Below are 12823 nucleotides of genomic sequence, written 5' to 3' on the forward strand. Positions count from 1 at the left end.
ATCTCTGTAGTTCATATTGAACGTAAAACTGGAGGTCCCCTGGCTGTTATCACGTTTTCAGCAATCACGTAAAACTACAAGTTCCCTTCTCTTCCGTCCACCCTCCGAGAAAACTTAACCTGTCTAAACAGTTTCACTTGGTAGGCTAGCGAGAAGCAATCTGTTTTCATGAGTACCGAGCGAGTTGGTCATGCGGTTTGTGGCGCGCAGCTATGAGCCCCATTGTCGGCAGCTCTGAAGATGGTTTTCCGTGGTTTCCTATTTTCGTACCCGGCAAATGCTGGGGCTGTATCTTAAGGTCGCTTCCTTCCCACTCCTAGCACTTTTCCTACTCAATCGGCATCATAAAACCTATCTATGTCGGTGTGACGTAAAGTAGCTTATAAAAAAATGATCCCAAAATCCTCGCGTTGGTCTAAATGAACTCATATGGCCACTGCCGTGGTAGTACGACGTAGACTGCTCCCCAGTTGACATGGGTTCTGTTCTCAGCTTTCCAGGAGTTTGAGACGGGAAAAAAGACAGTAATTTAAGGTTGAAAACTCATTGTCCATCGTAGTTGTTTTCCGTCGTTTCCTACTTCAACTCAGTTGGCAGGTGCTAGAATGGTCCTTAACGTAAAGGCTACGGTCGCTTTCTTTTCAATCGTAGCCTCAATTAACTGCTCATACATTCATTAGTTCAGACGCATCTACACAGGTTGTCAGATTTAACATGTAAAGGTCTATGAAGAAACTAGAACAAAAGGGACTGGAATACAGTATCATGGGAAGTGTGCGATAAATTTCAGTTCTTTGAAAACGTTTAAGTAAAGGCTAGGAAAACAATTGATAGGGAATCTGCTACCTGGGCGATAGCCCTCAATGCAGATCATTTGATTGATTGTTGATTGATTGATTGATTGATTGATTGATTGATTGATTGATTGATTGATTGATTGATTGATTGATTGATTGGTCCCTTCACTCTCCATGGTGGATAATACGAATTATTTGAACAGCTTCTCGATTCTTTATCTGCACTTAATTCATTAATCAGATGAACATTTTAATTTCGATTGGGAATGTAGTATGTGAAGTTCCATCATGATGGTCCCTTCGAATATGACGTTAACGATCACATGTTGAGGAACAAAAAAACTCCACATTGTGCTGAATGGATTACGTGTTTAGTCGACAGCCTGTCATCTGGTGGACTGCACCCACAGCTCGCTATGTCTGTGTGTTGAGGGGCTTCTCCGAAATCCACTCCCACTACATCATTCATTCTGGACTACGCACGCACCTCGTGTGTTCTAAGGTATGAAATTGACCTGTCCGGCATTTTCATCAGTTGGGTGTCCGGCTCCGTGGCTAAATGGTTAGCGTGCTGGCCTTTGGTCACAGGGTCCCGGGTTCGATTCCCGGCAGGGTCGGAAATTTTAACCATAATGTGTTAATTCCCCTGGCACGGGGACTGTGTGTATGTGCCGTCTTCATCTTCATGGCATCCTCATCACGACGCGCAGATCGCCTACGGACGTCAAATAAAGAAAAGTCCTGCACCAAGCCTCTCCGAAGGCCACACGCCATTATTATTATTATTATTATTATTATTATTATTATTATTATTATTATTATTATTATTATTATTATTACCGTGGTTTGGTGGATCAGCAGAGGTGAAAGAAGGTGCTGGGATGAATAGGTCTCAATATACGAAATTAAAGTTAATTTAAAATTTAACTTGGTTATATTTTCTTTTCAAGATCAAGAAATAACAAATATAACAGGTACTTAGTAGCCTAGCAACAAATCGAGAATGTACAATTACAGTTGTTAAAGGATTTGGGCTCCGAGAGCCAGACACACGATTCTTGAGCAATTAGCCCAACATTAGCCAAATACCAGGTTTGACAAAGGGGCAGAAAACCCCAATCATGCCCAGGAGCACTTGCTCCCTGTTACTCAGTAAAGTCTGCTCGAGGCACACATAAACCGATTTAAGAAAGAGCAACCCGCTCTCAAAGTTCAAGCCTATCAAAGGCCACACCAAACTCCACCTTCAAGCTGACCTCCAAGCACATGAAAACAGGGGTAAAAATACCCAACCTACTGAGGCCTACTCAATAAAGAAACAGGACAATTACATGGCCTCCAAAATACCAACTTGAGAGGAGGCGAAACTGCACTCCTAATACATTTCTTTAAAACCTATTTGGCACTAGGCCGCTTATGCAAGGGCTAATCCCATACTAAAGAGGTGACTTATATAAGAAAATAATTTACATTACATTAGGGAGGGAAGAAACGGTTGAGAAAATAAGTTCACCTCAAAGCAGTAGGAGTGGGAGCTCGAGAGGGTTAAGCACTCTCTATCCCAATATGTAGTTTAAAGAGATAGAATCTATACCAAGTGTCTTTTACATTTTAGAGGAAAGTTACATGGTAAAAGGTATCGAACCTGCCCCGAGAGTTAAACTGCTGAGCTAGCAAGAAAATAAGTTATTAAAAGGCCATTACCTTATTGATGAACTGCTGCCCGACGAAAGAGGCGCTTCCCGCCCCCTGCTACATAATTTACACAATGATAGATGTTACTGAAGTGGCCCGGAGACCCAAAAATCAGCAGTTTATATACCCTCGTGGAACATTCGAGACCTTTCATGAATGATAACACCCGCCCACGAGCTTTTATTGGTTACCGAACACAGTTACAGAGTAGGTTGGGGAAGAAAGCCCCAATTGGTCGAAAATTAATTTAAGAAATTCGGGATTGGCTAATTTCAAAACTGACGGAACGAACGGATTAACATTGCCAACTCAAACAATGACAGAAAGAAATTTAACAAAGAGCAAACTTATGACTACAAAATTTCTTCAAAGAAAAGTTCCTTCACTTTGCACTAGGGTGCACAATTGTAATTCTTAAATGGTGCCATCTAGAAGAGAATGTTCACACTTCTTGCTACAGAGAAAAGAAATATAAATCGAAAAAGACACAGTTCAGAACACTTCAAAATTTATAGTAATGACATCTTCTGATAAACTTTAGAATTAACATGGTTGTTAGAGGTTAGAGTTCAGGCTTCCTCCAGTAAAGGAGTTTCAACTGGCGCAAAGTTTGAATTAGCGGAGCGGAGGTGTACCGCCCGGTACAATTATTATTATTATTATTATTATTATTATTATTATTATTATTATTATTATTATTATTATTATTATTATTATTATTATTATTATTATTATTATTATTATTGTCAGTTGGGTATGCAGAGTTTCTGTAAAGAAACATTCTTCTCCTTCCCAGCCTTTTTCCCAATTTCTTGGGGTCGGAACGTATATGAATTTGGCCCAGTTTTATGGTCTGATGCCCTTCTTGACGGCAACCCTGTGTGAAGGGATGTGATTACATTGTTGTGTTTTTCTGTGTTGATTATTAGTGTGATTCAGTAGCGTAGCCTGGGTCGGTCGATGGGGGGATGGGGCTTATAGATATAAAATAATAGAACACAATCAAGATGCTTGTGCGTGTGTTGTCGTGTTATCATTATAAGGACACTGATACAAAAAAAAAGATACAAGTGAATAATGTTGATACTCATATTACAACACACTACAAAATCTTCCATTAAAATTCGGAACCAGAACAATATGATAAAGATCAAAAGTTTTACAGCGAATGCTATGCTCAGTTTACAATCTAAAATCCAGCTTTGGATGCTTATTATACAATAGATTCAATAGATCTGTTGGTTCTTCAATAACGTGTCAGTTTCTGTTTATTTTGTTTTTGTAAAAATTCCACTGGGGGGGGGGGGTACTGGGGGTTGCGTTGTGTGTAGATGTGTACTGAGACAAATACAAACACGAAGTTCTCAAGCCATAGGAATTAACGATACACAGTTATCACCGACCCGGCCGGGAATCGAACCCGAAGTCCTCTGAACCGTAGGCCACTTCGCTGACTGTTCAGTCAAGGAGCAGAACCTCCATAAAAAGACATTGCTTGAGCGTAAATCTCATTTCTGTGCAGCAGAAGCTTTGTGCTCATTTTTAGGAACATTAACGGTAGGCTTTCCTAAACGAATATTGTCACATAACTTTTAGAATTAGTTTTGTCGGCTTGATCAGTACCAGATTTTATATTTTTCTCCCGTTCACCATGTACTATGGTACATTAATAAAATTTCGACTGTTCAGATGACTTAGACTTGTGACTGACAACATTTTCGCCCCACACGTTTCCCCTTGAACTATACCTCCGTCCTTTCTATAAAGCCCACTCTTAAGTGGAAAACAATACCCTAACTGTTATACCAAGGCGATTTATATTTAAATTGTATATCTTCAAAAACTGAAATGCTACTTTCATTTCAGAGACTGATAGAACCGTAGGCTACTGTATTGAATTATTAAGAAACAATCACGAACAAGGTTTAAAAATACCTTAAATACAAAATATTTTTAAAAATGTGTAATAGAAAATTTGAAAGTCTCGGTAGATCGAAGTAGAGATTACAGTAGGGATTAAATTAGAATTAGTCATATCTGATGGTAATCTCGGTACCTTCTTCACTTTTAACAACTTCATAGATACACATCTGGTTTTGATGCAGATGAATCTAGTTTACCAAGAATGTTATCCACGTGGCGAATTCCCTGTCCTCACAGATTTCCGTCAAATGATAGATATGAAGAAGCTATAGATCCTTTATGTCCGATGATTAATTATTGTGTTTAGTGCCTAACAACTTTTTAATGTACAATATTTTATAACCAGAAGTTACGGGTACTTATATTTTGCCGAAGACTGTGAAGCATGAGTGGTGTTCAGTATGAGAGGATTAGATCCAATACCTCCTGTTCATCACTTAGTACGATTTCCTTGCCGGAGGAAGGAGGCCGCACGGTATGGAGAAACACACTGTCGGCTTGTCTCTTCGTGCGCGCCCGTGACTGTGTTACGGTACATGTCGATGACGTCACAAAACGTATTAGCTTGCGTCAGAACGATGGAGGGAGGCGATACCAGACCTTGGACACAGGCTGCTCGGCTTGCCTTGTTGCAGAGCGTTGTCACGATTATGGTGTTCATATTCCTGTCGAAGTTCTGTATTATAAGATGTTTTAGAGAGGATAATCCTTGTTGCAAAAGGATGTAATCAATATATTTCAGTTTCATTCCTTAAAATTCTGTTTGACGAAGAGTTTTAGGGTGCATCCGTTAGATTATCCGTTGTTTAAAGTTACTTTATTACAAACTGCGTAAGTAGACTTTTACAGTCACAAATAATCTGTTTTGCTGAGAATATAGCTGTGTGAGTGAAAGGCCAGACTTTATCACTGATGCTTATCAAGCGCACAAGGCTCTGAAAATACTTACATTTTTATTTCGTATTATGAATTCTACGTTGTGATGAGACTACTGTGCGTTTTCCTCCACACATCAATCTTTTTTCGTCTTCTGAAATGCCAGTCCATGCTTTTCGACCCTAATAAATAAATGAATAAATAAATAAATCGCTGTTGATATTTCTAATTTCTTCCAAGCCATATAATAATAAAAATGCGATATTTCGATAAAGTTAATATTCTTTGTTAGTAAACCATGGACCTGTTAATAAAATGCACTGCTTACTTTTAGTATTCCTAGTTAACACTAATTAAATCTTGATATTGTCTTAAGGCCAAGCGACAGAGTTGCGGAACACGTGTATCGCGACAAGTTCCAGGGATGTCCTGCGACATTTTTTCCGTGTTCGGGACTGTCGCGATACAAAAGTTGCATGTCGCAGGTCTCCCATTCGAAATAGGATGTATGATACAAATGTTGCGCAACACGATGTAGTCTGGACGTGTCGCGAGACAAAGTCCCGGGACACGCCGTTGCCAGTGTACAGATAGCCGCCACGTGTTGGTGTTGTGTTTCGTGTTCTGTTGTTTTGCGATGGAAACCACTCTAAAAATCATTGAGGATTTACACACCCTCCCTTGTCTTTGGGATGTTATGTCTACCGAGTATAAAAAGAGACAAAAGGAGGGAAGCAATGGAGTCTCTGGCTAAAAAGTTCACTATGTCCATTCACGAGATGGAGAAAAAGATCCACAACATTAAAAGCCCATAAAACGTTTTTTTGCGCCATTTCGCGCCGATTCCTTGGTTCCATGCAACTGTCCCCATACAGTGTCCCGCGTCTTTGTCGCTAGGTGTGTACTAGCCTTTACACCCAATTATGAAGCGCTTCGTTCGTCATAATTGACGTAATGGTGATTCTTAAACACGTATTAAATAAGGATAATGGCTATACCAGAGAACAGTGTATTAGTGAATTGGAGGGTTGTTATAATAATAATAATAATAATAATAATAATAATAATAATAATAATGGCGTATGGCTTCTATATAGGCCTGGTGCAAGTCTTTGTTAAGTTGACGGCTTGTAGGTGCCCTGCGCATCAGTGGGGCCCTTTCTCAGGTGAATTCTAATGAGTGTATACGACACAAATAGCCAGACCAACCGAGCTCGATAGCTGCAGTCGCTTAAGTGCGTCCATTATCCGTGTTCGGGAGATAGTGGGTTCGAACCCCACTGTCGGCAGACCTGAAGATAGTTTTCCGTGGTTTCCCATTTTCACACCAGGCAAATGCTGGGGCCGTATCTTAATTAAGGCCGCTTCCTTCCGACCCCTAGCCCTTTCCTGCCCCATCGTCGCCATAAGACCTATCTGTGTCGGCGCGACGTAAAGCAACTGCAAAAAAAAAAAAAAAAAAAGACTTGCTTCCATAGCCAGACCCCGTGGCAGATGAATTAAGGTTAAAATCTCCGACCCGGCCGGGAATCGAAGCCGGGGCCCCTTGGACCTTGGCCAGTATGTTAACCGTTTAGTCATGAAGCAGGACGTTTTGGAGGGTTGATGTGAAAGAATGACGTGCTTAACGAGACTGGAAGGAGAATTACAGAGGGACTGGTCGTTTTGTGTGGAAATTCGCAGTTCCCATATACGTCGAAAGTAGTTTTTGCAATACTGTGTTCCTCATGGAAACGGAGTGTTATAAACTGCCCCAAAATACACTTATTATTGGTAGTAGTACCTTTCTGTATTTGTAAGCGATATATAAATATGGGACTGACACAGATGGAAGAAACATTTCCCTCGAAAGTCGTAGCTGCTCAGTGTTATATTGTATCGTCATTCTCCTGTATATTAATGGACGTTAACATCTATCACGGGGTGGATGGCGACGCCATGCACTTCCCCTTATCTCGTCTTGAGTGAGATGGAATTTTGACGTCAGCTCTGTATTGGGCGAGCTAATTTTGTAATGGGCAGGCAGATGGAAGTGGCGCTAAAAAGAGGTGTCAGCTTTCTTTGCAACACGCTTTCGCCTTTCCTCATACTGCCAATTTGTAGTAATGCGGCAATTTAACTATAATTCAATAAATCATTTGACTGATAGTACGATCAAAACAAGAGGCTAATCATTCTTAGCTCCGACAGTTTTGTAGACATGTGACACAGTCCTGTAGAAATACTTAGCAATCTTCCAAAGTTGTTTATTTCTGCTCTATTTATTGGCTGTCCTTCAGAGTACTAGACTGTACAATATAGAAACAGTCACACCATTTTTATTCAATGATATCTTGTTAAGAAGGAAGCCATACTTTCCATTGTTGACTCATTAAATGTAACTTAAAAGCTTTTCACAGACTGAAAAGCTTTTAAGTTACATTCAGTGATATCTGTCAAATAATTAAATATTAGATGTTATTTCTCTCGTAACAAAGTGAACATCGCAATGATAACGCTACAAAAATTCGGTCTCCTCCAACATTCTAGCTGCCATTCCTCACTCATATTGTTCCACCAGATAATGCGGCAGTCTATCATGTTACTTCGAGAGTACAGTGAAGTCTTGTCTAGTACTATCCTGTGTATCCACAGGGACTCGAGGACCTTTGCAACTATAGCCTAAAATCCGTCCATCCACCAATCATAGGCAAGGAGCTGTCAGAAACGGACTTTGTGCTGAGTGAGATGTGGGAAAAGACATGTTAGCTCCAGAACGGTTCAGAATGGTCAGTCCAAATGCTCCAAGAGACTTCAATCTACTGTACATCGCAGGACTTGGTCGGCAGTCAAACGGTTTCGCACAAAACACGACTGATGTGCATACTTCATAATTGAGGCTTTTGGAGCTCACCTGTGATTGCGGATCTTTCCAACAGACTGTGGAATACACATTTTCAGTGTTCACTGCAAAGGACCACAGTCAGACGTTGTAAATGCTCTTGTCATAATCCAATGGCTGAATTTACTTGACGTTCAAAGATGACAAAGGTGTTGGCACCTCACTGCTGTATATACTGTGCTTATATTATGCATTGTATATATGTTTTCTAATTTTGTATGCAATCCTACAACCATGTGCTAAATAAACAAATTAATTAACTAACAAACTGCGTTCAGTACTGTGATCAGGCTGACAAGTTACCTCGACTCTGAAAACTGTATAAGTAGGCAGATAGTTTGACGTAAAACCAATAACAAAGTTACTTCTTGTGAGAAAAGTATTTTATCTTGCCGCTGATCGTCGCTTTCTTGTGCGGCTTTTTGTTTTTGAAGAGGCTAAAGCTCAGTATAATGGCAGGTCTTTGGTCTATACAGTTTTAGTGGCCTATATAAGGAAACAAATCGTCGTACGATGTTCTCCAAAGCCGACATCGCGATATAATAGTAAGTTGTGAATATGTCATCAGGTGGTCTCGTGCTCGGGACCTGGGTGAATATAGCACTTTCGGTAGTGACCGTTTTTTTTTTTTTAGACAGATACTGAAATTGTGTACTGTAAGTGTGAAATGTGTTATTTTGTCTCGTAGAAGTCTGACTCATTTTCTTTTCTGTTTCAGGTTCTAGCGTTATTTGAAGAGCACGATGATCAGCTCACCGCTTTCGTTGAACCTTTCGTCATTTTGCTTATCCTCATCGCTAACGCCATCGTCGGTGTATGGCAGGTAAGTAGTATTTAATATTAATGCACCAGTAGACTTTTTGGATATTTCAGAAATTCCAACCTGGAAAAAGGCCAAAATAGGGAAATGTTTAAACTGACGTTACTTTATGACAGTGTGGTTACTTTGTGCAATGTTTAACCAGCCAAAAAAAGAAAAAAAAAAACAGATCTACTCATTTTCTAACCCACAAATGGTTGCAATTATATATCATTAAAGACTGTCACGAAACTTTAGCGAGTTGCTGTGTGATTTGGTCATGTAGCTGTCAACATGCATTCTGGAGGTAGTGGGTTCAAACCTCACTGTGGCAGTCCTGAACATTGTTTTCTGTGGTTTCCTATTTTCACACCAGGAAAATGCTGGGGTGTTCTTTAATTAAGACCATGATCACTTCCTTCCAGCTCCTAGCCCTTTCCTTTCCCATTGCTGCCGTAAGACCTATCTGTGTTGGTGCGACGTAAATGAAATTGTAAAACCGAAACAAAAAACTAAGTTCATATTTTGAAAATCTTCTCAGTATAAAAGGAAATCGTCCTGGTGACGTCGCGAACAACAGAATTCATGAGGAGGAGGACAATGATGTTGGTGAAATTAAGCTTGATGAAGTGGAAATGATGCTAAATAACCTCCATTGTCATAGAGCAGCAGGAATAAATGAAATTATACCTGAAATGGTGAAATATAATGGAAAGGCAGGGATGAAATGGCTTCATAGTGTGATAAAATTAGCATGGAGTGTTAGTAAGATACCTTTTGATTGGACAAAAGCAGTAATAGCACCTATCTATAGGCAAGGGAACAGGAAGGATTCCAACAACTATTGAGGTGTCTCATTGATATGTGAACCAGGCAAAGTGTTCACTGGCATCTTGGAAGGGAGGGTGCGATCAGTGGTTGAGAGGAAGTTGGGTGAAAACCAGTGGGGTTTCAGATCAGAAAGAGGTTGTGAGGATCAGATTTTCAATATGCAGCAGGTAATTTTAAAATGCTATGGGAGGAATAGACGGTTATGTTTCGTAGATCTGGAGAAAGCGTATGACAGAGTACTGAGGGAAAAGATGTTTGCCGTACTGGGGGACTATGGGATTAAGGGTAGATAAAAATCAGTCAAAAAGGCATTTATGTTGACAATTGGGCTGCATTGAGAATTAATGCTAGATTGAGCTCTTGGTTCAAGATACCTGCAGGGGTTAGACAAGGTTGTAATCTTCCACCTCTGTTGTTCATAGTTTACATTGATCATATGCTGAAAGGTATAAAGTGGCAGGGAAGGATTCACATAGGTGGAAATGTAGTAAGCAGTCTGGTCTATGCTGACAAGTTGGTCTTAATGGCAGATTGTGCCAAAAGCCTGCAGTCTAATATCTTGGAACTTGAAAATTGGTAGGCTACAATGAATATGGCATGCAAATTAGCCTTACCAAGACTAAATTGATGTCAGTAGGTAAGAAATCCAAGAGAATTGAATGTCAGATTGGGGATACAAAGCTGGAACAGGCAGATAATTTCAGGTTTTTAGGATATGTGTTCTCTCAGGATGGTAATATAGTGAGATTGAATTAAGGTGCAATAAAGCTAATGCAGTGAGCTCACAGTTGCGATTAACAGTATTCTGTAAGAAGGAAATCAGCTCCCTGATGAAACAACCTTTACATCGGTCTGTTTTCACACCAACTTTGCTTTACGGGAGTGAAAGCTAGGTGAACTCAGGATGTCTTATTCATGGCTCCATGGCTAAAGGGTTAGCGCGCTGGCCTTTGGTCCAGAGGGTCCCGGGTTCGATTCCCGACTGGGTCAGGGATTTTAACCTTAAATTGCTTAATTCCAATGGCTCGAGGGCTGGGTGTGTGTGGCTTATTCAGCGTCAGAAACCATCCTAGGTAGGGCCCTCATCTTAACAGACATGCAGGTCTCCTAATAGGCCGTCCACGAGAAAAAGGCCCGCACCAGGCTTCTTCGGAGGTCATACGGCATTTATTTATTGATTTATCTTATTCATAAATTATAAGAAACAGAACGGACATGAAATGAAAATGATTGCTGGAACAAACAGGTGTGAACAATGGCAGGAGGGTACTCAGGATGAAGAGATAAAGGCTAAGTTATCAACCAACTCGATGGATAAATCTATTCATGTCATGTGAGGCAAATGCAGGAAGATAGATTATCTAAGAGAATAATGGACTCTGTTATGGAGGGTAAGAGAAGCAGAGGGAGACCAAGACAGTGATAGACTCGGTTTCTGACGATTTAAAAATAACAGGCTTAGAACTAAACGAAGCCACAGAACTAGTTAAAAATAGAAGATTGTGGCAGCATTTAGTAAATTCACAGAGACGTGAAGGCTGAAAGGCGTGACGGTCTGTAATGAAGATGTATGTATGTTGATGTAGTTTTATTCAATTTTTAAAAACTTGCATGTGATGCCATTCCCTGACTTGTTCAATTCCTTTTTTAAATATTATTTTACTACTTTGGTATTGCCATATTTGAAACTATGGAATGGGTTTGTACCACATGACACAAGAGTTGTCCTTGATATTACTGTTTAAGAATGTCATTTGGTGACAAATCAATATCCACGTAGATCTGTTACAGCATAATCTGTAGTCGTTCCTATGATCTGAATAAGACTGATAGCAACGATTAGCCTGTTTTTTTAATTTTTCTTTTCAGAATTTAATGAAATCTTTATCTTAGATAAGGAGAATCGTATTTTAGCAAATAGTTGATTTTTTATTTTTATTAATATGTTATAGGAGAGGAATGCAGAGTCTGCGATTGAGGCTCTTAAAGAATATGAGCCTGAGATGGGTAAAGTGATACGTGGGGACAAAGCGGGTGTCCAAAAAATTCGTGCCAAGGAGATTGTCCCTGGAGATGTCGTTGAAATCTCAGGTATATTACTGAATCATGCATTTGTACTATCTCATATATCTTTTAAAAGTTTATTGGGCAGTCTTAAAAGTTAGTTGATGCTGTATTATTTGCTTTCTAATGTTTTTTTATAATTAACATCAACATATTTATCATAAACATCTTTTGTTCTAGGATTAAAATATTAGTCTCAGACACTAACATGATTTATATGGTTATTTGTGTTTATAACCTTGCTAAGTTTCCATAGAATTATGCAATTTGACGACGTTCTTATACAGTTTTATAATAGATTTATTTTTAAGCAGGTTATGATCTCGAGGACATTTGGTAACCATATGGTTAAGATATCTTACCAAAATATAGACTTGCTTCAAAGTCCAGATTCTTGACTGAATGGTCAGCATCAAGGCCTTTGTATCAGAGGGTCTTAGGTTCGATTTTCGGTGGGATCGCTTATGGTTACTTCCTCTGACTTGGGGACCGCTTGTTTCTGTTTGTCACAATACTCTTCTCTTCAGCTACACATAATTCATTACACTACGAACCACCGCAGAAAACGCGCAATAGTAAGTACATCCCTTCATATAGGGTTGGTGTCGGAGGGACATCCGGCCATAAAGTTTTTGATGAAATCTACATATGCTACACAGTTTGCACCCACAACCCTACCAAGGAGTGGGTAAAGTGGTATATGATGATATATTTGTTTCAAAATTAATCAAAAATTAAGTTGCCATTAAAAAAGTCAATAAAAGATAAGAGCGTCCCAGAGTGATATTGTGGTCGTCAGTTGGAATACTAGTTTGCTGTTTGTGACACCACAGAAGCCATGCTGTGATAAGCATGACATGACGATGCAATAGGAGAGATCATTTCTCCACTTTCTGTATATGTCCTCCTTGGCCTTCATGTAAGATCCCATTATCCCACTAGGAAATATTTATTCTT

At 39.6% G+C, this 12823-nt stretch overlaps 1 protein-coding gene across 6 annotated transcripts in view; it reads left to right on the plus strand.

Annotated features, from left to right (window-relative positions):
• Positions 1 to 12823, plus strand: part of SERCA (ATPase sarcoplasmic/endoplasmic reticulum Ca2+ transporting SERCA) — a 136190-nt gene that overhangs the window by 78668 nt on the left and 44699 nt on the right. For all 6 annotated transcript variants that reach the window (XR_010860874.2, XM_067152630.2, XM_067152631.2 and 3 more), the window contains exons 5-6: positions 8891 to 8995; positions 11755 to 11893. Coding sequence is in view for 5 of the 6 variants with exons in the window: in XM_067152630.2 (XP_067008731.1) it covers positions 8891 to 8995; positions 11755 to 11893 (244 nt within the window). In the remaining variant the exon portion in view is untranslated. The remainder of the gene's footprint in view (positions 1 to 8890; positions 8996 to 11754; positions 11894 to 12823) is intronic.

The sequence above is a fragment of the Anabrus simplex genome, chromosome 8 (assembly GCF_040414725.1).
Source record: "Anabrus simplex isolate iqAnaSimp1 chromosome 8, ASM4041472v1, whole genome shotgun sequence".
Lineage (NCBI taxonomy): Eukaryota > Metazoa > Arthropoda > Insecta > Orthoptera > Tettigoniidae > Anabrus > Anabrus simplex.